A 26,640-nucleotide genomic window follows, 5' to 3' on the forward strand; every position below is an offset into this window, starting at 1 on the left:
AGCTATTTACAATGCTAATAGCTTTAACTTATGATGTGAGACCTATTGCATTGCAAATGCTTGTTTTAACTTCGATCTGTGTCTTGCGGGTCCCGAGACAGAAGCAGAAGGTAACCAATATCACGGCAAAGCATGATAAATCTCTTGAGGGTGGGAACCAGACCGTGCCAAAGAAGGCAAACATGGTGGCAGGCCAAATAGAAAAATTGAGACAAATGGAGAGACAATGGAACAGAAATAAGGGATGGTACGAAGGACAGATTGCAAAGACGCAAGGGCAGTAGAAAAGAAAAAGCAGGGTTAAAAGACTGAATGGAAGAATATGGAAGGGGGATGAATGGAAGGAAAAGCTAGAATGGGAAAATAAAGAAATTGGCAGGAAAGCAAGAAGAAATGGGGAGAAGGACATTAAGAGGATGATTATAAGGATAGAAAAGATGGGCCGACATGGAAAGAATAAAAGTACAATGGTAAGGAAAAAAAGACGGAAATAATCAATGGTGGAGAGTAAGGAGAAATTAACAAAGGAAAGAAGAAATAGATGAAGGAAAAGCCAAAAAAATGGAGGTTAAACAAAGTCAGGTGTGATGAGAAATATGGAACGAAAGGATGGAGGGATTTGGAAAGAGATTAAAATAAGCAGTATTTAAAAAGGGTAAAAGGTAGAGAAGAAAAAAGAGGATGCAAATGGGGAAGCTAATGTAGGATAAAGGGAGATGGAAAGTAAACCAAGTTAAAGATGAAATAAAAGATGGTGAAGGAAAAGAAATACAAAGAATGAAGTAGACGGAAAGAAAGCTGAAAGAAAATATAAAGGAGAAGACTATGAAATAAAGAAAGACAAACGCAAAATAAAGTTGAAAGAGTATGATGAAAACGAAGACTGAGGCAGAAAGAACAGTGACCAGCATTGCTAAAGCAATGCCATAGGCTCGACCTAAAAATTATGAAAGTGAGGGACAAAAACGACTAAGCATAATAAAAGAGAACATCAGGGAGTGGGTGCTCGAGAAGGGGGTTATCAAAATAAATAAAAAGGTTGGAGGTAGAAGAAAATAAGTGAGGCAAGAACATTGATTTTTTTTTTTTTGTGTAAAGGGAATTTATTGATTTTCAAATATCGGCAAGTGACAATCGGCAAGAACATGAACACAGCATCAAATATATGCTTAACAATACTAGATCATCCGTATTGTTGTAAGATTCCCACTCCATAAAGCCCATCCGCCTCATGTAGTCTCAGCCAAATATCTACACATCAATCATCTTTGTCCCATTTGGAATCCTCTTATGTCAACAAATATGGGTCAGTTGGTAATCCTAGTTTGTGGTCTTACACTGACCTCTGGAATTCAATCAACAACTATCAGTAACATGGGTGTTTCAGCCATTCTAAGCAAGAGTCCTCTCCAAGGGACTACCCGAGGACATCGATGGTGATACGGGATCAGGATCTTTCATACGGTCTACTAGTGACTCCCAAGCCTTGGCCATGTCTAATGAACCATGTCCCTTTCTAGCCTTGTGGAGCTGCACTTCGCTCTCTTACCCCGCCTAGCTCTCAGGCTTTTTTTGCCATGGCTGTACTAGGGGCTCTCCATCAACCTTCTGATTCCTGGTGATTTCGATTTTTGCTAGGATAAAGGCCAAGTCTTGAAATCTACTCATGACCTCATAGTAACCAGCAAAACGTTTACGGGTGTTTGTAATTGATTATGCTCCTTCACTGCAGTTCAGTTCTGAGTTGCATGTGTTTCTTTTGCTGTGCAATTTTTATCTTGCACAGTCTGTCTGCGAGTCATTTGTGTTTTTATTGGCAGGAGGTTTTGGGGAGTTTCAGTTGTGTACTCAAGCCCCGACACCCTCTATTGGGTGTCAAAATGTAGCTATTGCTTTCTCCAGGATATAATTCCTAACCATTTAATTTTCTCTTCAATTTGAGGAGAGTTAAGGGGGAGAAGGGAATTTGCATACGAAATTTACATAACTTAAGGGAGGGACACCTGACTGCAATCAACAGGTACTGGATAGGCTTGGCATTCCTAACTTAGGTCTATCATGGAAAAGATACCAACTTGGAATGTCAAAGGTTTGAACTCCCTGGTCACAAGGCATACAATCTGGACGGCAACTAAATTGGAGCTGCCTGATATCCTTTGCTTGTCGGAAGCCCACCTTATTCAATGAGAGAGATCCTCAAAATGTGAAACAATCCTTTCCTGCAACAGTTCCACGCCACGGCTCATACTAAGAGATGGTGAAGACGTAATAGCACTACACATAGATATTGTATTCACAGTTATACAAACAAGATTAGACTAATAGAATGGGAGGTATGCCTATGTCACAGGGACCCTAGTCTAGGAGGAAGGTAACTAACCATTCTTACCACTTAGGCACCAAATGTAAGCCAGGAAAGATTTTTGATAGCCATGCTCGACAAGATGAGTGGACCCTGGGAGATCTCCGTTTGTTCACTGACCCTACACTTGATTGATTCTTCAAGGTGCCATGTCGAGTCAATCTGTGGGAACAAGGGCTATTTGACATCTGCCAGTAATTACATCCACATAAATGCACCTTTTTTTTTTTTTCTTTTCTCCTATGCTCACATATTTCACTTATGTATATCTCGGGCATGAGGTGCCTAGTGTTACTTGCATGTCACCCGAAAAACAGAAATGGGTATGATTGCATGCTCGGAGCATGCAATCTTAACATTAACATCTTAACACTAAAATTTGGCCACTAGATCTAACATGAGGACCTATTGGTAATTTGACAAATCTCTATATGATTTAATACATCCAGAATAATGGGACAGGTTAAGTATTGTGGAACACCTTCAAGGCAGTCATCAGTGGCCAATGGATAGCAGAGCAATAAAGAGGGACCCTAACAAAGCAAAACCTTGAAGTGGAGCTGAAGGAGGGGGTTGTAAGGTACAAATCTATGAGCTCCCTCACATTTATTAGATCATTGATATCCTTGAAAAGCCAGCTGATCCTTCTAGCTACGGAAAAGTCAGAAAAAGTTATCCTCTAGTTGAAGCAGAGGTTTTCTGAGAGTACGTAAAGCTGAAAGTCCGCTCCAAAGGCATTTAGCTACAGCCGTTGCTAAACACAGAATACCAAATGTTAAACTATTCCAAGGTGTGGTCACACAGGGCAAACAGGCAAAACGTGAAATCTTTCCGGAGTACGAAAAAGTGCAATTGTGATTATGAGACTCCAGACCAGAAGCTTTTACAAGTGCTCCTGCAGTGATTTAGCCCTTCATCTAATTAAAGTATTTAACTAGTTCTTCCAGTGCAAGGCAGTTACGCCATCAATGTCTGAATCCAACATTACCATGATAAACAAACTGGGACGCCCACGTACTTCTGCGTTTAGTACAGACTAGTAAGTGGCGTTGCTTAATACTGATGCTAAAATCTTAATCATTTTTAGCCAATAGAGTAGCTCCCACCTTCCTTATCTAATATATCTGTACCAATAAGGTTTTATATTAGGAAGTCTGCAGTCTGCCAACATTTGCCGTGTCTGATTTTAGATTTTGAAAGTTGGTTAAGCGAAATATTCCAATTGTCGTTCTGACACTGGACACACAAAAATGCATTTTAGAAGGTCAACTTATTTGTGAGCCATATGCTTGATGTTGTGGGCCTAGGACTAAATATGAAACATTTTATAGAAGGCCTTTTCTAAATCTCCATAAGCCATAATTATAGTTGAGCAATCGGGGGTTCATGAAGCGCGCTTCTCACCCGTGAGGGTCTCAAGGCGTTAATGGGGGTATATCAGAAAGAAAAGGGATGTTCCATTACTCCCTTGCTATTCGCCCAGGTGCTAGAACTGTTGACGGCTAGGATCAGGGACTGTGGGGGATGTAAGGGCATGCCCTTCGGCTGTGAACATAACAAGACCCTTGTTTTTTGCAGATTGCCTCTTATTAACATTGACAGACTCGAGGCATCAATGCCGCCATGTTAAATATTATGCAGCATTAAAGCAAACTCTAGACTCCCAAGTCAGCCTGAGATGATATGTTAAGTGTGGGAATGAGTCGGGTTGCGAGGTAGTATGTAGCTGGACTCTGGCACCTCCGCTGAGCAAAGGACAAGATCAAATATTTAGGGATACATATTACTCCTACCCATGGAAAATTGTCTAACAGTAACTTCACCAGACTTTTCTCCCGTACTAAGATAGACTTGCATAAACGGCAACTATTTTTTTTTGTTCGTTAGAATAGCTCCCATTTAAAAATGTTCTGCCTAGGCTTCTGTATGCATTTCAAGCCCCCCCTGCTCCCTTTCCTAAATGAGAAGCAATGTTTGCTCTCCAGGGGCCGTATTATAGAAGGTGCCCTGGGGGGGGCAACAGGCGTTTGCGCACAGTTTGAGCGCCCCAGGGCACTTTGGTGTTATAGAAGAGGGCGCAAGCACTTGTGCTTCCCCTTCTATAATACCTAAAAGAGCTGGCACACTTAATGTGCCAGGGCTACCTTCAGAGGGTGTTCCCTCATTTGCATAGGGGCATGCTCCCCCTGAGAGCAGCCCTTTGCAGGGGGGTTAAGGGGGTCCCATGCACCCCCCCAGAGATCCCCTTGCAGCCGGGTGCTTTCATTGACTGCACTGACCTGCAAGCGGATCTCTAATCTCTTTTAAAAGTGCAGGCGGGTGCTAGCTGCACTGTGAAAGCACAGAACAGCTGCTCCGTGTTTTTTACATGAATGCGCCTCCCCCAGGGCAACGCAAGTTCGTGGCTGCCCTGGGGGCAGCGCATTCACCATGATAGGGCGCATTATCCTGGTTTGTGCCCGGTGCACCTTTTCAAAGGTGAGCCGGGGTCAGACAGTGATAACGTGTAATACGGCCCCAGGAATCAATAAACTCCTTTCTATGGGCTGGTATGGGACCTAGAATTTCTAAGTCTGTATTGTCCGCTGCAAGGAGGTCTGGGGATTGACTGTTTACAACTTAGTACAGTCTCACCAGGCCACCAAGCTGCGGATTCTATTTAAGTGGTTCCCTCAAAGAGTCTGCGAAACACTGGATCTGTATATAAGCAACTCTTCTAGGTTGAGCCCCATGGAAAGTTGTATGGCATTCCCAGGAGAAACCGGCTGTACGTGGAATATGTATTGGCGGACGTCCTTTGCTCGACACTGGAGACCTGGGTAGTCACAAAAATCGTTGCAATTACTTTCTTCCTGTTGAAGAATCCTGAACCAACCGCCTCGAAGGCTGTCCTTTTTTTTTTTTTGTTGAGGAAAATCTTATTTTACAAATGTACAAGCTTTTTTTTTTTTGGGTGGGGTGGAAGTTCTGAGGTTTTTTGTTCCTTTTTAGGTCTCGCCTATTCCATCACGTAGGGATGGTGGGCGAGATTATAGTAAGGCTTTCGAAAAGTCTACCCAAACTGCGGATCGCGTACAGTTCATGTGACCATAACCACTCGCTCGTGCCCGCGCTCCGCTGTCACTTCAGCTTACCAGGCTGCACACCCCCTCACTCTCCATATGCTCTCTCTCGTGCCTTTCCTTTGATTTCCCCCCCCCCCCCCCCCCCCACATCAGACTTGAAAGGGATGCACTCCCCCGCCACAGCAATGCCGAGAGCTTGTTTTAAATTTGAGGCAAGCTCGTTTCAGTTTCGCACAAGATAATTCTTTCCGTCCATCCCCTCCCCTCCCCCCTCCCGCAGTCCGATGCTTCTAACTTGCACCCCGCCCCGTTCGTGCCTTCAAATGTTTTTCTTCAGAACCATGACATCGCTGTTCGCCCTCCATCCCGCACACGCTGTCCTTTCCCACGCGCTGCCCCATCCTCCCGTCAGCGCGTGTACATTCCATGCGCTTCGCTCCCACGAAAATCTATTTTATTGACATGCTATCAGTGGCGGCGCCTGCTGCGCAAATACATATAAATTCTGAGTTTGGACAGTTACTTTCTTGCCCTTCCTTCGCTTCAGCCCTCCGCGGCATTGATTCACCCCTCACTCAGCAACGCACCCCCCAACTTTGTTCACATTGCCTCTTCTCTAAGTCGCTCCCTTCCGCTAAATTCTTCCCTTGCACTAAATTCAAGTTATACCCAGAGTTAAAATATGCTATATAACCAATAAACACAAGCAAGTCGTTAGTGGCCCAGTGCCATGCAAGACTAGCTCTCCTCAATCAGATGTTTCATTTAGTTTCTTCTGCTATTTGTAGTCCTGTACGTATAATGGGATAAACAGCATGAAAAGTATGACAACTGCTCACGCACTAACAGCCTAGAGCGCGGCTTTGGCTAGAAATAAAAGCATATTCAAGGTGCAGAGGGTCCTGAGATCATTGGGCCCGTTACGTTTGCACCTGCGCGGCACTACTGCCAGTCTAGATGGACTGCGTCAAAGAAGACCTATGAATGAACAGCATATTATTCTCTCCTCAAATCACCATCGCCTTTAAATTAGCTGAGCACATAAATAATTAGTTTTTAGAGGATCGTCTTGTTGCAACATTTCTTCCGTCAGCCTATTAATTTGAAGACCTGGAGGTAAAATGCTTCCTGTTTCCCTTGTAAGCCATGGGCCGGACATTGGAGGAGGGGTAGAGCCGGGTGCTCTGCAGGCTTGTTTTTCCCTGACATCGCATTAGGAACCAGAAGAATCTTACCTTCCCCCTTGTCTTCATGCATTTACAAATTAACAGGCTCACAGATGAAATATTGCAAAAATTAAACAGTAACCAAGACTGTCTGTCTCCGCCAGCAGGTCTGCTTCTGACGCCTCTGGAATTTTTAAGGCAGCTCTAATTATTGTGCCTCCTGCAGAGCCCAGCCATACATTGGCAATGATTCCTACTCGGACAAGTGCACCGCAACTTTGCTACAATGCCTGTTATTTTGTGCAGACCATTCTCTATACCTGATGACTCGTGCAATCAAAGCAGCTAGCTGGTGCTGATGGCCAAGCTGACCCAGCACATAATCAGTCTCACATCTGACTAAGTCAGTGTAACACCCCCTTAACCACATGGCTGCTGCGGGGATTTTTGCCCTGTGCTGCAGATCCTTTAATACCATTATTCATGACGAGCTCAGCTCGTCATCAGCACACGACACCCGTGGGTGATGACGAGCTGAGCTCGTCATCAGCAGCGAAAGGGTTAAGGGCACACTTACCATGCCAAATACTTGTGACGATTCAGCATATGTAAATGACTTGAGTAAGCTAGTACACATGCTTAGAAAAAATACAAATTAAGATTAAAATTAAGCCAATGTTTGAACAAACTCGTTTTCAATTAAGCACCCGCAACCCTGCTATATTGTCAATTTTCTCTAAGTGTAGCCCAGCATACTGCTCTCATAACTGGACGGCTCCCTTAATTACACACACAACCACACACACAAAACCACACGCACACACACAACCACACACTCACAACCACACATGCGCACACACACACACACAACCACACACGCACGCACAACCACACATGCACGCACAACCACACACGCACGCACAACCGCACACGCACGACCGCACACACAACCGCACACGCACACACAACCGCACACGCACACACAAACGCACACACAACCGCACACGCACACACAACCGCACACAACCACACGCACGCACAACCACACGCACACGCACGCACAACCACACACACTCACAACCACACACACTCACAACCACACATGCGCACACGCACACACACCCATACAACCACACACGCACAAAGGCACACGCACAAAGGCACACGCACAAAGGCACACGCACAAAGGCACACGCACAACCACACAGGCACAGGCACAACCACACAGGCACAGGCACAACCACACAGGCACAGGCACAACCACACAGGCACAGGCACAACCACACAGGCACAGGCACAACCACACAGGCACACGCACAACCACACAGGCACACGCACAACCACACAGGCACACACACAACCACACAGGCACACACACAACCACACAGGCACACACACAACCACACAGGCACACACACAACCACACAGGCACACACACAACCACACAGGCACACACACAACCACACAGGCACACACACAACCACACAGGCACACACACGCACTCACACAGACACACGCACTCACAACCACACACACACGCACTCACAACCACACACACGCACTCACAACCACACACACACACGCACTCACAACCACACACACGCACTCACAACCACACACACGCACTCACAACCACACACACACAACCACACACACACACACTCACAACCACACACACACACACACTCACAACCACACACACACACACTCACAACCACACAGGCACACACACACACACCCACCACACATACACACCCACACAAACACACCCACACAACACACACCCACAACCATTGTTCTTCACTGTCAGATGTGAAAAATAGACAAATATTGCCCATATTTAATTATGCTGTATCCTCAGTTAAATACTGGGGTGCTTTTTTAACTTGTCTCTAGTTCAGTGCGAATCTTACAATTACTAATTAAAATTGTGTTAGCTTTGGCTTCTTTTCAATGCAAACTTTATCTCAGAAAGTTGCTGTAACAACTTGCAAGTGCGCAACAGAAGCCTATTCATTTGCTAATTCATTTCAACATAAGACCATAAATTGGAGTTTTCAGGATTTTTATTAGTTTCTTGTTTGAAGATGTTACTCTCTCCTGCGCACCCCACTCCTGTACTAAGGTTATAAGTAACCTGGAACCCGCCTTTCAGAGGTTCTTGCATCCAGCCAAATTGGGCATGGCACTGGAGCGTCCCAGCCAGGTACACACCGGGTGATTATCTCCACACCTCCTTCTAGACCCCAAATCACTACTGTTTCCGGTCTGTCACTCACCCCTCAAATCCCTGGCACTCACCCTTCACACATCAGGCATGGCAGTCACTCCTCGCACCTGGTACTCATCCTTCTCCCTCCTTGGCACTCATTAACTCTCTGTAACACTAGACTGTCGCCTCCCTAACACTCACCCTCAATCCTCCAGGTACTCCAACTTCCCCTCCTTGGCACATCTCCTTCACCTCCCAGAAAATCACCCATGTCCCTCCTAGCATTCACTAATCGCCCCCTTAGTACTCACCCTTCACCTCCATGCCACTAGCCCTTCATCCCCCTGGCTGGCAGCTATCCACACCCTCACTCACAATTGACCCTCCTGACTCTTACGTCTCACCTCCATGGCACTCATCCATCATCTCCCTGGCACTCAACCTTCATCCACCTGACCTGGCACTCAACCTTCACCTCTGTGGCACTAGCCCCTCACCCCCATGGCCTGGCAGCTACCCCTCACCCCAGACACACCTACTTCTTACCCTCTCGGCACTCACCCTTCCCCTCCCTAGAACTCACCCTTTACCCTCCTAACTCTTACGTCTCATATCCCTGGCACTCACTCCTCACCTCTCTAGCACTCCCCATGCACCACCATGGCCTGACCGTAACCCTTGTCCCTCCTGGCATTCACTACTCACTTCCCAGCCACTCACCCTTAACCCTCCTGGCTCTAGCCCAATTAAAAAAAATACACCACTCTGTACCATACAATTACAAACCACATATTTACACACTAATCAATGCAACATAAATAATCTCCACATCATAACACCCAATACCACCTAATTACACAACACATATTTACAACACCTATTTACATTCACTCAATACAACATAACTACACTCAACATAATACCATCTAGTACCACATATGCTTGTTTCAAAGGTTGTGGTCAGTTTAAGATATCGTACCTCAGTTAGTTTTACGTACTCAATCAATCAGTGACACTTATAGAGCGCGCTACATACCCGTAGGGTCTCAAGGCGCCGGGGGGGGGGTGGGTGGGTGGGGGGGGTTTGGGGGGGGGGGTGCCGCTACTGCTCGAACAGCCAGGTCTTCAGCTTCTTCCTGAAGGAGAGGTGGTCTTGGGTCAGGCGCAGGTCGGGAGGGAGGGAGTTCCAGGTCTTGGCGGCCAGGTAGAAGAAGGACCTTCCTCCTGTAGTCGCTCTTCGGATGCGGGGGACGGCGGCGAGGGCGTGGTTGGCTGATCGGAGGTGGCGTTTGGGAGCGTAGAAGTTGATCCGGCTGTTGAGGTAGCTCGGGCCTTGGTCGTGTAGGGCTTTGTGTGCGTGGGTGAGGAGGCGGAAGGTGATTCTTTTGTTGACGGGGAGCCAGTGAAGGTCTCTCAGATGTCCGGTGATGTGGCTGGTTCGTGGGATGTCGAGGATGAGTCTGGCTGAGGCGTTCTGGATCCGCTGGAGTCTCTTCTGGAGTTTGGTGGTGGTTCCGGCGTAGAGGGAGTTGCTGTAGTCCAGTCGGCTGGTGACGAGGGCCTGGGTGACGGTCTTCCTGGTCTCGGTGGGGATCCACCGGAAGATCTTCCGTAGCATGCGTAGGATGTTGAAGCACGCCGAGGAGACGTTGTTGACTTGCCTGGTCATGGAGAGGGAGGAGTCCAGGATGAAGCCCAGGTTGCGTGCATGGTCTGTCGGTTTGGGTGCGGTGCCCAGGGCGGGAGGCCACCAGGAGTCGTCCCAGGCGGAGGGGGAAGAGCCCAGGATGAGGACGTACTGTGATCAGTTTCAGGTATTGTGGCTGATTTCAAGAACTGTGGTCTGTTTAATGTTGTGAAGTTAGTTTGAGGCAGTCGGGTGCTAGTGTTGCATTTTTATTAGCAATGCCACCTGCTCAAACTTTTATAATGCGAGACCTATTGCATTGCAAATGCTTGTTTTCTTTTTACCTAAGAGAAAAATTAAGCAGATTTTGGAAACAAAATGTGTATTAAAGAATGATCAGGTGGGCATGTGGTAACAAAGTGTAATGCCCTTTTTTTTGGTACATTTAAGGGATAGTGCATGTGGAGCTGGGCACACACTTACTGTTGTTGCAGTTTAATTTTTGCCTAAACACATGTACTGCTTCTGTTACTGCATAATTCATGCTGAGGCCTTCTATTACCTAGGTAGACCAAATATTTGTATGACCCTTTCAGCAATGCTGTCTGAGGCCAGATCCTTTCATAATTTAAGACATCATGGAAATCTTTGCAGGCTGAACCTGCGGATTAGCTCGCGCTTCAGAATCTGAGATCTCTCTTAACGGGTCTACTGATTAGGATTGCAAGATCTTTTTAACTTTTATTTTGACTGGAAATTAAGGGGAGTGGGCAGGATGGGGAAATAATATGACTTATAATCTTGTTTATTTAAGCAGAGTATGCCGCATGACGTTTCGGCTCCTTGGAGCCTTGCTCACATGACAACGTCCCTCATACAATTGCTCATTTTTAAAGTGCTAGTGACCAATTAAATCAACACCACGTGTTGTTCACTCGGTGTAGACATGGAAAAAATATTCAATTGCAACTCCTCTTGTTTTGGTAAAATAATGGTAAAATACCTGACCCGTTCAATATTTAAATCACAATAAAAGCAAAAAAATAAGTATATCTGTAAAAGCCTATATAAATTCATATCGAAGTTTGCTCGCACTCTAAAAACAATCACATTAGGTGCAAAATATCGCAAAATGTGCAACATACGCAATGTAAACAACCTCCTGCCACATATTATTATTGTGGTAATCATGGAGTGCAAGCCAATCTCATAATGTGCAAATCGTGCAAAATCGCATTAATGATAATTTAAATGAATGTGCAAAATACGCCTTTGGAGATAGATATATATATATATATATATATATATATATATATATATATATATATATATATATATATATATATATATATATATATATATATATAATTTACCCACTCCGTTACTCGCATAGCAGAAAGAAGAGGAAGCATTAACCTGTGACCAAGGTCCAGTGAGACCAAAACACATTGAGCGTTTGTCAGCCACCCGGCTCAATTCAATAAATTGAGAAAATACTACGATTGAGAGTGTGACTCTTCTTTGTGCTACGTGAGTTGACCACTTTTGGAGCGGCCTGGTCCTGCCGCGCGAGTCTCGCATTACTAAACAAGGAAGTGTGGCGGAACCGCCCCAAACAGTTGGGCCAGCTAGAGCGATTTATGTGATGTTACCAAGTCGTGGTTGCCTCTGGGTAGTTGAAGTTAGGGCAGTGTTTCCATTGGAAATGCACTTTTTGTGTTGCTAAAAATGTGACTCTGTTTGATGAATCTCCACGAATCTTTCCACAAAAAACACTTTTTGACTAGTTCGCACATGGAAAGATTCTGTGTGATCTGTAAACAGGGAGGCGAGGGGGAAAAGAAAGGAGTCCCAAAACGTATTTTCCCATAGGAACTTTAGACACTGCTACAGTCTCAACTGCTGAACGGATTTACAGCAAATAGGGGTCGAAACTTCGAACACGTGGTTCAGCTTTTCACAAACCTCCTGGTTCGAATTTACAAGCAAAAGCGCTGCCAAGCAGAGACATTGCTCTTTCTCATGCTGACCATTTTGTGTTCATGTTCTTGTTGAAATCGTACATACTGTCACACTGTATATATGATATTCACTTCACCACGTACACCGAGCACTCGGTAACCCTATTACATGTCACTTACTTGTATATCTCTTCACTTGACAGCCTTCATTATCCTGTGTAGATATACCTTTAAAATCGTATAAAATAAGATTTTCCAAGCATCCCATAGTTGGTTTTATTGTGTTCCAACCGCATGTACAAATAATTGATGTTTCTCTTTGATTCTGTACAATGTTTAATTTATTTTCATCTTTGATTGAACTCTTGTATAGCAAAGTAATTATCACCCTAACAGAAACATTGTAGCTTTTTATAATTGAGGTAACTAAAACTCCCTCCATCATGCACTGCTAGTTACCCCACATATTACATCACTCATGACATCCTCTATGATACTGATAATATCACTGCAACTTTTGCAGTGGAAATATTGATGAGAAACTTATGCATGGTTTGGGGTTTAAGTTATAGTTACTTGAGATAACTAGAACTAGTGAATTTATGTGGTTTTTAGAGTTGAAAACGTTATGTTGTTACTGAACATTTCAACTAACTAGAACATTACATTAAACTTTGGTTGTTTTTTTCGGTGAATATATATATATATATATATATATATATTCATTCATGAAAATTGACAGGCAGCATGTCAATTTATCTACCCAGAGAATGTGATCTATTAACCATGGGACTTTGTAGAGAACTAGGACTGGAAAATGCTCTATTTGCCTCTATTTGTACCAAGTTGTTTTGAGGGGTGGGGGGTTGGCAGGGGTTATCAACTTTGTGTGGCACACAAACATAATGGAGCATTTCAGGATTCCTTCAGAGCGGACAGTAAAATCTATACCACTTGTGGCCAATATATTTTACATTTGTGCTATATAAACAATGCCCACTAACCTGAGAAAGGATTGAAATTGCTCACTTTGCTTGCTCACCCAGTGCCTTATGGTTCAAGCTACGGGGTATATTATTTTTCTAGCTACTTACTTGCCCCGTTTTTGGATCTCATTGACTTCTTCCACATATCGAATGGCTGAAGTATCCACTATCTTGCTTTGTTAAATAGATCTATATTGTTTGGGCGAAATCAACCCGAAATTATTAGTGATAACTTGAGCAGAGTGCAAAAATTCACTTGCATCCTTGCCACTTTAAATGCAAATGGTGAGTCGGGATCTGTGTTTCTGCTGTCTTTATATACCAGTGGGTGCTAGGCTGCCTCTTTGGAATAATGTCCTGTGCTAGGTGAAATTAAAACTAAACGATCTAGCTTCCTAATTTTTCTTTTTCTGTTGGTCTTTTTGCATGACTGTATTTGCTTAGTCAGCTTTGGAAAATCACAAGGTGGGTTGTTGGTGCAAGAGAGACCTTTGTTGAGTAGGGGTTCTAAATTAATGGCATGTCTTTGTTTTGTTTTTATAAAGCTAAATATCCAGAAATTAAAACGTTGATGAAGCCGGACTTCAATTTGATCTGGATCGTAACATTGATGGTTTTCACCCAGCTGACTGCATTCTATCTGGTTAAAGACTTGGAATGGAAGTGGGTTCTGTTTTGGACTTATGCATTTGGCAGCTGCATCAGTCACTCCATGACCTTGGCCATCCACGAGATCTCCCACAACAGTGCCTTTGGGAACAACAGAGCGATATGGAACAGAATGTTTGGAATGTTTGCTAATCTCCCCATTGGTCTTCCCTACTCAGTCTCCTTCAAGAGGTATCACATGGATCATCACCGCTACTTGGGAGGTGACGGCATCGATGTAGACATCCCAACTGACTTTGAGGGCTGGTTCTTCTGTACACGCTTGAGGAAACTCATCTGGATTATATTGCAGCCTCTCTTCTATGCAGTCCGGCCTCTCTACATAAACCCTAAACCAATCTCAAGACTTGAAATTATCAATTTGTCCATTCAGTTTTCCTTCGATATTGTGGTTTACCACTTTTGTGGAGGTAAAACCATCTTTTACATGCTTGCAGGATCGATACTTGGACTGGGTTTACACCCAATCTCTGGGCACTTCATAGCTGAACATTACATGTTCTTGAAAGGACATGAAACCTATTCCTACTATGGACCTTTGAATTATCTTACATTTAATGTTGGTTACCACAATGAACACCACGACTTCCCCAGTGTTCCTGGGAAAAACCTCCCCAAGGTAAACACATTTTACTTTTATTGATTTAAGCTCTTTTGAGTCAGTTTGTGTGTTAAGTATTTCTGAGACCCCAGATGGTTTAATTTGACGGGACTGGTTCCTTTAGGTTGAGTGCATGTCGATAATGAGTGGACTCTGTTTATTGTATTTGCACCATGAAGAGATGCGTGTTTGCCTACATGTGTGGTTACAATGAGTGGAGATAACACGACATTACTGTAAGCTAATAGCTGTCTTTGTATCAGAAGCGTGAATCAAAAATGCTGCATGTGGGATTTTACAGTCTTCTTTTACAGGTTGGGACTTCCCAACAAAATTGCATTTTACACAACAGTTGATTAAACCCATGTGCAGTCAAATGGCACATTGTTGAATATTTAATAATTGTAACTTACAAAAACTTTGTACATGCCAAAAGATGTTCAAGCATTTTCTAGGTCATAAAGCGGATTAGCAAAACTTAAAATGAAGAAGTTGTACAGTCATTAAAAACTGATGAATATGAAACGAAGCCCTGGGACCTAAAAGCTAAGACCTCTTTACTTACAAGTGGAGGATCTTTAACTGTGTTAAGGATGTGATGGGATCATGTAACCTTTCTGGTCCATGTTGACGTCGACCCTCAGAGGCGGGGTCTAGTTTTTCCCTCCTGTATTTCATGATTTAGCATCTCGCAGTTTTAATTTCCTGCACAAATAACTGCTTCTCTCCAAACCTGCTAGAATGCCAATTCTCGGGAAGCCAAACAAGCAGTTTTAGATCACTTAGCTTATAACTCTTAGAGAAGGAAGTAAAGTCTTTACATAGTGTGTGTGATCTGATCCAATTTTCATACCACTAAGCTGTACAGTGCAACGAGCCCGTAACATATCCAAGAGTTGATGGTCGGCTTAAATGGCACAGCAAGTGTCCATCTTTGACAGTTGTGGGCAGTGTTGGCCATTAGGTAGTAAGGATAACAGGGTAACCAATATCCTTGAAAGGAAACGGTCAATCTGTATATAGAAAAATGACTCACATACGCCTCATTTACAGAACAAATAACGCAATTTGTGGTAATCCAATGTCTAACCCAATTAATGTTAAAACATTAGTTAGACCACATGAATGTTTACTCAGGAAATCATACCAGAAGTGTTAGAAATCAAAACACAACACTACTTCATTATTCTCTGCAAGGTGGCATCATCCTCCAGTGCTGAATATCGACCTACTGACCGGTGATAAAATAACTAAATCCAAATCTCACCCGTGCCTGGGTGTAGGTGTCCATTCATTCGGTTTTCTAACAAGTCACGGTGGATCTCCTATGTTTCAAATATGTACTTAAATCATTCGGGATCTGCTGATTTGGACCTGCATATCTAGTCTTACATCTGTAGAGTGGTTTGGTGCCAACTTTTGTAACATAAGGGTTATTGGAAGAGTAAGAGAGCAGTTCTTGTGCACTAGCGCCCTCACAGGGAACTATCTTCCACCAAAGCCCTCTTCCAGAGTTACAATGTGCAGAAGACCGACCTCTCTGCGGGGGCAAAACAGCCAGAACCCGGATCACGTGAAGAAAGGGCAGACCGAGGCGACCGCAGGCACATGTTGCCCGGCAAGTGCAGGAAGAATTTGGTGCTAGGAACGTGCATAGGACAAAATTCATATCTTGTTGAAATTTAAAAAAAACCACCTTCGACTGTCTGTGTTATGATTACAAAGGTGAACCTTTCACAGGAAGTCACAATTGTATCCTCTGTACATCTCCTTTGCCCCCGTGCACTTCAGCCCAGCCCAGCATTCTGAAACCGTCTAATTTGCATCTCCTGCAGAGGTTGACACTGGTTTTGTGGCCGTACATGTGAACACTTAACTTTTCAAACTTAAGTTCATACTGTTTTATAGTGTATGTTAAAATAGTTCAACAAGCTAGAGTCATTTGTGATAATTGCCACGCATGCCACAGGCATCGTATTTAAATATAGACATTCTAACTTTCAGTGCGTGTTTTAAAAAAAAAAATGTATTCTTGATCTACCACTTCAATACCCTGGGTCAAAGGGTGGTAGAACTATTCTCTCTGTAGTATAGTGCTACATGTGGAAATAAAACCATTTACACTACCAAAACGATTAACGGAGGAAGTGGCATTTAACAGGCACCTGCGCCAATTCTGTTTTCCCAACACTTGCGCACGTTATTATTAGTAAAATTGTATGTATAGCAGGTCAGTTATACAAATATCCATCAGTTCAGACATTGCTGTGCAGCACACATGCTTGTAACTTTTATAACTTTACTTAGTGGACTCCATTTATTTTTGTATATTTTTCGTGGAGTGTGCCACATTTGACACCTACAGCAGAATGAGCCAGAGCAGGGAAAAAGAAGACTCCTTCTGCAAACTGTATATGTGCACTGGTTATTTTTGTGACCCAGAGTGGGCGGAACGACTATAGAGCAGTCTCCCACGCTACTGCATTGTTGGAATAACATGCAGCAGCACAATGTAAGGCGAGGCCAGGCTGAACCAGGCAAGGAGGTGGGGACTTTCAGGGCCGACCAGGTGAGCAACTACCACTTCCTGCCCCCGAGCCGCCACTTCACCACATATTATCAGGACTCATTGTTCCTGGGTGAGTGGGCCAAACCGATTCAATGCAAGCAAACCAAGAGTATGTATGGCTCGCACAATGCACTACCTTATCGCATGAAGCTTTGAAGTGTAAACATGGTGTCCTAAAACGTGGAGCAGCACTGAAGGTCCCTGCATCGAACAGCAGGGAAGGGATCTTGTATAGGTCCGAGGGTGGGGTTTAGCTTCCCCGCATTAAGAAGGTGATACGACCCTTTCTCTGTTTAATTGTCTCAGGTTACTAAAAAGATCAGTTAATTAAATCGAAAAACAAAAAATGAACGGAACTAGAAGAGTCACAAAGAGTGCAGATTAGTAACAGGCTGTGAGGAACGGGGTCGGGAGAATGAGTCGCCACGAGTGGGAGTCTATCTTTAACCACTTTATTCGGTTTGAAAACACCGAGATAGGTTCAAATAGATTTAGAGCACAATGTCCTGGAGGGTACAAACAATAAAGGTTGAGTCTCTCCGTTGGGGAACTTCCGAAGTCTTCGGTTCCAGTCTTGAGTCAGCTGGAGGTGGCCGCAGGTCCGGAGATGCACTCGGGAAAAGGAAAAGAAAGGCAGCCACGTTAGGGGCTGGGGTCGGAATATACAACAGGTGAGAGGAGGGTAGGGTAGTGAGGGATCACCAGGGTGCTACCACCAACTATAGCAGTCTTTGAGTGTAGACGGCCGGCAAGGTACGACGATAGTGACCACCCTCAGGCTACCCCGTCCCACCCCGTGATTTAAACAACCCTTGAAAACACCCTCGTACCTTGTGGAGCCACACTTCTCCCCTGGAAGTGTGGCGGGGCGGCTCGTGGTATCGTTGGCCTCCTGGCTTGTCGTCTCTCAGCTCCAGAGGTCCCAGCAGCGGTTCCACGATAGTTCCTCCGTCTTCTTCCGTGGCGTCCTCCTCGTGCTTCGGCTGGCGTTCCGAAGGTTCCGCGCTGACAATCCAAGACTGGGCTTCCTTAAACGCCCCCAGCTCTTCTGATTGGGTAGTGTCAGATGACGTCCGCTCACCTGATTGGCCGACCGTTGTAGAACATGCCCCCAGCGTCATAGAAGCTGGATACAGAGACGTACGTCCCTGAGGCAGAGCCGGGGAAACCCAGGAAATGTCCAAAGGATCCTGCGGACGGGGTGGAAAGGAAGAAACGTTAGCAAGTACACCCCGTCCGTCCGAATCAGGAAGCTCATCTAGGTCAGGGAGCTCGGCTTCGTGACACATCCCACCCCCAGGATTGACCCGATCGGGGGGAATCGGATAGCTGGACAGAAAGTCAACATTTCCTTGCAAGGAACCCTTTCGATGACGGACCTCGATCTGGAAAGGCTATAGGGCCAAGAACCAACGCAGAATGCGATCGTTGTTCCCCCTGTTACGCTGAAGCCAAGTTAAGGGGGCATGATCCGTATACAATACAAACGGCCTCCCTTCAAGATAGTATCTCAGTTTTTCCACTCAACGGACTGCCAGGCACTCCTTCTCAATCGTAGAATACGCCTGCTCCCTAGGAAACAACTTGCGACTGATAAAGAGCACAGGTCTTTCAGCCCCATTCTCGTCTTCCTGAGAAAGAACCGCTCCAATACCAACCCCAGAAGCGTCCGTCTGGAGAATAAACGGCTTGAGGAAATCAGGGGAAATGAGAACAGATGAAGAAGTCAAAGCGTCCTTCAAGGCTTGGAAAGCCGAAGACTGCACAAGAGAAGGAGCGGGGAGTGCAGCAGACTTGCTGTTCTTCCCAAGGAGGTCAGTGAGAGGAGCTGCCAAACTAGCAAACTGAGCAATGAACCGGCAGTAGTAGCCCACCAACCCCAAGAAGGCCCTGAGCTCTTTTTTTGAAGAGGGGTAGGGTAAAGCGTTGATCACTTCCAGTTTCTCAGCCTGGGGCTTAATTTGTCCATCCCCCAAAAGGTACCCAAGATACTTGACCTGCTGGAAAGCAAACCGGGACTTCTTCGCATTAATGTGGAGATTGACATCCCTTAGACTGGTCCGTATGTTCCCAAGGTGTTGTAAATGGTCATCCCAGGTTTTGCTAAAGACTACAATATCGTCCAGGTAGGCTGGCGCGTATTGTAAGTGAGGTGCCAGTAGCGTATCCATGACCCTCTGAAACGTTGCTGGCGCCCCATGCAAACCAAAGGGAAGTACCGTGAAGTGGTAATGACCAGATGGGGTTGAGAATGCCGTCTTTTCCATGTCTTTAGGAGCAAGGGGTATCTGCCAATATCCCTTGGTGAGATCTATGGTGGTGATATACCGAGCCTCTCCAAGGCGTTCCAGTAATTCATCGACCCTAGGCAAGGGGTATGCATCTTGTTTAGACACCCGGTTAACGGCCCTGAAGTCAATGCAAAAGCGGATACTACCATCAGGCTTCGGTACCAAGTCCACCGGAGAGCACCAGTTGCTGTGGGAAGGGACTATGATTCCGGACTTCAACATACTGTCTACCTCGGCCTGGAATGCTGAGCGTCTTGCCTCGGGGATTCGGTAGGGCTTCTGTTTGACCACTGTATTGGGGAGAGTAGGTATACTGTGTTCCGCCAAGTGGGTACGGCCCGGTTGATCCGAGAAGACTACTGAATGAGATAAGAGGAGATTCCTAACTTCTTGTTGCTGGGTAACAGATAGTTCAGGATTGACAGGAGCAGCACTGACTGTATGGTCTGTATCGAGTACAGAAGACACCACGTTGACTGTCTGAGGGGGTGGACCTAACCATTTTTTAAGGATGTTAATATGGTACATTTGGGTTTTGCCTCTTCCTAACTGTACCAGGTACGTAGTGCGTCCTATTTTCTTCAAAATTTTGAAGGGTCCCTGCCACTCCTTCCTCATTTTATGTGTAGAGGAGGGTAATAGAATCAAAACCCAGTCACCTACATCCAACACCCTCCACTTTGTACCACGATCATAGAGAGTTTTCTGTTTGGCTTGAGCTACCGCTAAATGCTCGTGAGCAAGCGTCCTAAGTTTGTGTAGCCTGCTCTGGAGTTTTCTGGTGTAATCCAACAGGGCCTCAGCTTCCTGTGCTCCCTCAGTCTCCCAACTGTCTTTCGTGATCTCAAGAAGTGTTCTAGGGGGTCTCCCAAACAATAACTCAAATGGAGAGGTCCCTAGACTGGACTGTTTCTGGCTACGGAGTACAAAGAGGGCCAGAGGCAATAACTGGTCCCAGTTTTTTCCATCACCCGACAACAATTTTTTTAAGGTTAGCTTAAGGGAGCCGTTGTATCGCTCAACCAAACCGTCTGTTTGCGAGTGATACACAGACGTCTTGATGTGTTTGATGTTTAACTGTTTGCATACCTGTTGCATCAAACGAGAAACAAAAGGGGTGCCCTGATCGGTAACTATCTCTTTTGGAAAACCCATGCGAGAGGACACTTCAACTAACCTCTGGGCTATCGCTACTGAAGTGGCTGATTTAAGAGGAAAAGCCTCAGGATACCGCGTGGCGTAATCAACCAAGACCAGGGCGTATTGATGTCCTCGAGAGGATTTCGGTAAAGGCCCGATTAAGTCCATTCCTATACGATCAAATGGGACCCCTATAATAGGCATGGGTACCAAAGGGGCAGGAGGTGGTGTGTAGGGGTTCCGTTTCTGGCATATTCTGCACTCCTGACAATATTTTTGTACTTGGGCGTAAATACCTGGACAGAAAAAGTGTCGCAATATAGACTGACTCGTTTTTTCTACCCCAGAGTGGCCAGCTAACAAATGAGCATGACCAAAGAATAATATCTGATCACGAAAATCATTCGGGACCAGCAGTTGAGGTTCAGCATCAGCCTTGGCGAGTCTATAAAGCAGACCATTCTTTTCAACAAAAGTGGGATAAGTTCTAGTGGTCGGATCCTGTCCGTTTCGTGCAACCTGCCATGCATTGGTGAGGCTTGCATTGTTCAATTGGGCAGTCCTAAAATGGGTGTCCCTGGCCCAGGGTTCTGCAGCTAACAAGGTATCACGGGGAAGGGACAAGTGGTGAAGGGTATCTAACAATAAAGTACTAAATGAAGGATTATCAGTCCCTATGATTATGGGTTCAGGTAAACCAGCCATAACTCCCACAACAACTTCCATATTTTTCCCTGAAGGCGTGTGAAGCGTGACTTTGGCTATAGGATACTCCTTAACGTCCCCATGGACACAACGGATACTGACCTGTCTCCCTGGAATGAGAGAGTTGCGGTCTACCAACTCTTCCCTTATAACTGAATGTTTGCAACCGGAATCTAATAATGCTCTTATACTAGTACCGTTCAAAGAGACACGTACGTAGAAAGTGGTTCCGGTTTCTTGAGCATAGAGGATGGACCTTGGGGCATAGCTCACGTCCATAGGTTCGTCTTCTCTTTCTTTTTTTTTTTCCGACAAAACCGAGCAATATGCCCCCATTCACCACAGTCATAGCATTGAGGTCCTGAATTGGGAAGTTCAGGTCGTTGGAACCGCACCTTTGGAGGATCGGGGATGGGTTTTTGGAACCTTTTATCACTTTTAACAGGTGGTAAGACTTTAGTGTTTTTTTCGGGTTCCTTCATATAAGGCTTACCCTGAGCCCGGGGGTAACAAGTCGCCATTTCTATGGCATGCTCCAACGTTAAACCTGCATGTTGCTTAAGCCACCTCTGGGTACTATAGGGAAGTGCTTCGATGAACTGTTCAAGATATACCTTGTTCATAATGGCGTCGATGTTTCCTTCATGGGGCTTTAGCCATAAGTCAGCAGACTCCTTTAATTTGAAAAACAGGGTCTTGGGTAAATCCCCGGGTGACCCTTTTTCTTGACGAAACCGCAGTCAATGTGTTTCCTCGTCTACCCCCAACCTATCGAGGATATACTGTTTCACAACCGCATAGGCAGTTGTTCCATCCCGGTTTACTGTCTGATAAGCTGCCTGGGCCTCACCAACTAGCAATGGCGCCAAATAGAAGGGCCACCTATCGCCAGGCCAGGAACTAGCTCTTGCCGCTCTTTCTAAGTTCAAAAAGAAAGCAAGGGGGTCTTCGCCTGGACTAAACTTCTGCAACGGTACAACAGTGCCCGGAGGTGGAGCTGTAGCCCTTCCCTGTCCTATTACAGTCATTAGTTGTGTTTGTCCCTCCGCCAATTTTAGAATGTTATCGGACTGCGTTTGGATGGCTTGGGAAAACGCAGTCCGGTCTGCTTCCATTTGGGTCAAGAGCTCCTCCATTCTGTATCGGATGGCGTGGTTCACTGGTTGATCCGAGTCACGGCACCACTTGTGGGGAACGGGGTCGGGAGAATGAGTCGCCACAAGTGGGAGTCTATCTTTAACCACTTTATTCGTTTTGAAAACACCGAGATAGGTTCAAAAGGATTTAGAGCACAATGTCCTGGAGGGTACAAACAATAAACGTGGAGTCTCTCCGTTGGGGAACTTCCGAAGTCTTCGGTTCCAGTCTTGAGTCAGCTGGAGGTGGCCGCAGGTCCGGTGATGCACTTGGGAAAAGGAAAAGAAAGGCAGCCACGTTAGGGGATGGGGTCGGTATATACAACAGGTGAGAGGAGGGTAGAGTAGTGAGGGATCACCAGGGTGCTACCACCAACTATAGCAGTCTTTGAGTGTAGACGGCCGGCAAGGTACGACGATAGTGACCACCCTCAGGCTACCCCGTCCCACCCCGTGATTTAAACAACCCTTGAAAACGCCCTTGTACCTTGTGGAGCCACACTTCTCCCGTGGAAGTGTGGCGGGGCGGCTCGTGGTATCGTTGGCCTCCTGGCTTGTCGTCTCTCAGCTCCAGAGGTCCCAGCAGCGGTTCCACGATAGTTCCTCCGTCTTCTTCCGTGGCGTCCTCCTCGTGCTTCGGCTGGCGTTCCGAAGGTTCCGCGCCGACAATCCAAGACGGGGCTTCCTTAAACGCCCCCAGCTCTTCTGATTGGGTAGTGTCAGATGACGTCCGCTCACCTGATTGGCCGACCGTTGTAGAACATGCCCCCAGCGTCATAGAAGCTGGATACAGAGACGTACGTCCCTGAGGCAGAGCCGGGGAAACCCAGGAAATGTCCAAAGGATCCTGCGGACGGGGTGGAAAGGAAGAAACGTTAGAAAGTACACCCCGTCCGTCCGAATCAGGAAGCTCATCTAGGTCAGGGAGCTCGGCTTCGTGACACAGGCGTTGGCAAGGGTAATGAGTTTCGCCTTTTCGACGTGTTGGTTTTGCCAATGTTTATTGCCAGTACTATGCAGCATTGACAAACTATGACTGCATGTTCGTGCATACAGCCTCACACTGCTTCCAATTTGTTTTTCTTTACGCCAAGATGGCAGACACCTACATTGGTGCAGTAAATACATTAAAAAAAAATGTAAATGCTTAAGTGCATTTAAAAAAAGAAAGCCCACCCCCAAAAAGTTTTTCGAGGTTTTTAATTTTTTTTTAACTGAACTGAGGGAGGGTCAGGGAGGGCAAAGGGGAAGCACCTCGATGAGAAGGGTTTTGTGAGGGTGGAGGGGGGCAGACATTAGATGGGGAATGGAGGTGCTTTAGGCATTTGAATTGTATGTCACCTAGGTTTACAAGCTATTAAATCAAACGTGACTGTGGTTGTGTGAGCACGTAATAGTTTTGGGAAGGAGGACCCACTTAGTGCCTTGGGCTCTTGTCGTAAGATAGTGACCCCCTCACCTAGTCCGTTTCATACCATAAGCATGTGTAGAGGCCAATATGACTTCAAACCTTTGAAAGGGACCCTTTCGAAGGCTTGATGTTTTTGATTTCGTTTTTAAGAAGTTTGGAGGTCGAGCCTCAAAGTACCATTAAAAAAGTGCTCAAAGAAGTGGTCCCATTCCCAGGATCGTTGCAAGCCGCACGTCATTCCCGTTTCGAGCGGTTCTTCCAATTCTGAAGTTGGAGAAGATTCAGTCATGGTTTCAGACTCTACTGATCCTATATTGGTTGAGGCCTTCAATCAGGCCATGTTAGATGCCCTTAGGCACCTTCTGGGCCACTCTACATGTGCAGACCCACTCCATTCAGCTTTGGGGCTCTAAATTGATGTCTCTCGCCTCTGTGCCTCCACTGGGTCTGGGATGGGCTCCTGAAAAGTTGACGACTGCAGCATCATTCCCTGTCCACCGAACCCATCCATGATGTCTACCCTGGAGCCGGTCTCAAAGTTGGCAAAAATTATGTGGACAGCACTAGAGATGGTCAGAACTTGCCTTGCTGAAGTGTATCTCAGTAGAGCCCACAAATGTACCCAGGTGGAGTAGTTATTTGGCTCTCCTATAACCATGCTTAGATAGAGTAGTTATTTGCCTCTGCTCCCGTCACCATGCTTGACGAGGTGCACAGAAGATGCATTTCATCAGCAATACAGAAAACTTTGGGGCTGTTCCAGAGCTCAACCGACACCTCAAAGGCCACCCTTACAATCAGTACTTGTACCTCAGGAAATATATTACACCTTTTGTGGTAACAGTAGATCTAAAAGTTGCAACAGATCAAATTCCTCTGTCTTCTGCTGAACAAGCTCTCTTAAAACCTCTCCCGACAGAGTCTGTCTCAGATTCCGAAAGCCAAGTGAGTGGCTTTTGGAACCGGAGACAGATGTTTCAGCTTCTGGCATTGAGTGCCTTATAACTGACGCAAGCGGTCTCACTACCCCTCACTACGGGTGAGATGGGCATCTTGAATTACCCATGGCATAAGGATATACCCACAAGCCCCATGCCTTCTGCAGAGGACTACTGCCTCTTGCACTAGAAACAGTAAGGACTCTACTGGTCCTCACCACAACTTTTACGGATGTGAACCACGGACAACACGCCTCCTATTTGGTTGCCCTTTCCCAGTCCTGAGGAAAACCTGCAGGCTGAGGTCTCCAAGTACCCTCTGTGTCCCAAGTCTGGTCGAAACGTCGACGCCCATACCAATTGATCCTGGACCAAAAGCTCCCACCTTTACTGTGTCAAACAATAATACATTCGTGGAATGTGAAAAAATTTAAATAGACCTCGTAAACTATGAATATGTTATGGTCAGGTTGTCGAGATTGATATTTCTCTATCAGTCCAATCACTGAACTGTTTCTCAACCCCTTGTAGATTTTCACCTGGAAATCTCCCCTTCGCCACACTTGAGCACCTACTCCCACCTTTCTGCACGTTCCCCCTGGAGCAATCACTCTAAATCCCTTTTATGTATTCAAATGAAAATACAGTTAGACTCCAACTGTTCTAATTATGACTGATTACGTTGTTATTTTGAATATGTTTGGTTGTGGCACATTATTTTCCTATATGCATTGATTACTGGGAGCAGACATTACATTTAGGAAGGTAATGGGTAACTTTCTCAAAGTTACTTCTCCTTAATATTTATTAAATGTTCAACTTCTCCAGTGGATTGGTAATGCCTATTACAAATGGTCAATTAAATAATAATGTAGGTGGTCTCATTCCCGAGATACAGTATTAGACTTGTAATATGTACTCTGGTTTTCTACATAGGACAGCTATGTCTGCCTCAGTTAAAATGGCTTTCAGGGCCTTGTCACTGTAGAAACATTAACATTATCTTTCTATATGGCCCACTTTTAAATGGCATGCATCCACCCTTGTGGGCTTCAAGGCCTACATAGGGCTGAGTTACTCCTGTTTAAAAGAGAAGTTTTTACATCTCAAAGGGTTATTTTCATTGGTTGCCCAGCAGGTTTACATTGCACAGGTCAAGCTACACAAGGTAGGTCAGAAGCTATGTTTGCACTGATATTATAGTGGATGGAAGAATAGGTGCTGCAGTCCACAAGGGATATTACACTTCCAGGTCCTGGGTGCACTTTGTAGACTGTAAGAAAACAGTATTTTGTAGATATCCACATATGCATTCTCTCTCTCTCATTCACTCTCTCATTCTGAAATGACCAGCGTCCTACTAAACAGGACATTGGGCATGTGCTTTGACTGTTAAAATGGTGTTGGTTTAATCGCCTTGTCCCCAGTTGTCATAGCTCAACTTAAATGTAAATCCCTAGTATATGGTGCCAGGGGTATCAAGGGCCTGTAAATTGAAGTGTCTCTTGTGGACTGCAGCATTAGTTGTGCCGTCGTGAGTGTGACAAGGTAAAACATGGCTCCTAGTCTGTCACCGCTGACGAAGAGCAGTTTAACATTGCTAACGCGACCTTGCCATTTAAACCAATGGCAAAGCCAAACCTCCCTTTTTAATATATGCAAGTCACTCCCATGGTATGCTAACAAGCCCTAAGGCAGGGTGCTGTATGTTAAAAAAAAGTTAAATATGTACTTTTACATGTTCCAGCAGTGAAACCCATAAATGGTCATTTTTACTGTGGGAAAGCGAATAGCCCTGTTG

General features: G+C 45.3%; 1 protein-coding gene across 1 annotated transcript in view; it reads left to right on the top strand.

Annotated features, from left to right (window-relative positions):
• Positions 1–26,640, top strand: part of DEGS1 (delta 4-desaturase, sphingolipid 1) — a 54,897-nt gene that overhangs the window by 17,787 nt on the left and 10,470 nt on the right. The window contains exon 2 of the mRNA XM_086927966.1: positions 13,925–14,667. Within this exon, the coding sequence (XP_086784092.1) occupies positions 13,925–14,667 (743 nt within the window). The remainder of the gene's footprint in view (positions 1–13,924; positions 14,668–26,640) is intronic.

This window comes from Lissotriton vulgaris, chromosome 6 (genome assembly GCF_964263255.1).
Source record: "Lissotriton vulgaris chromosome 6, aLisVul1.2, whole genome shotgun sequence".
Classification (NCBI taxonomy): domain Eukaryota; kingdom Metazoa; phylum Chordata; class Amphibia; order Caudata; family Salamandridae; genus Lissotriton; species Lissotriton vulgaris.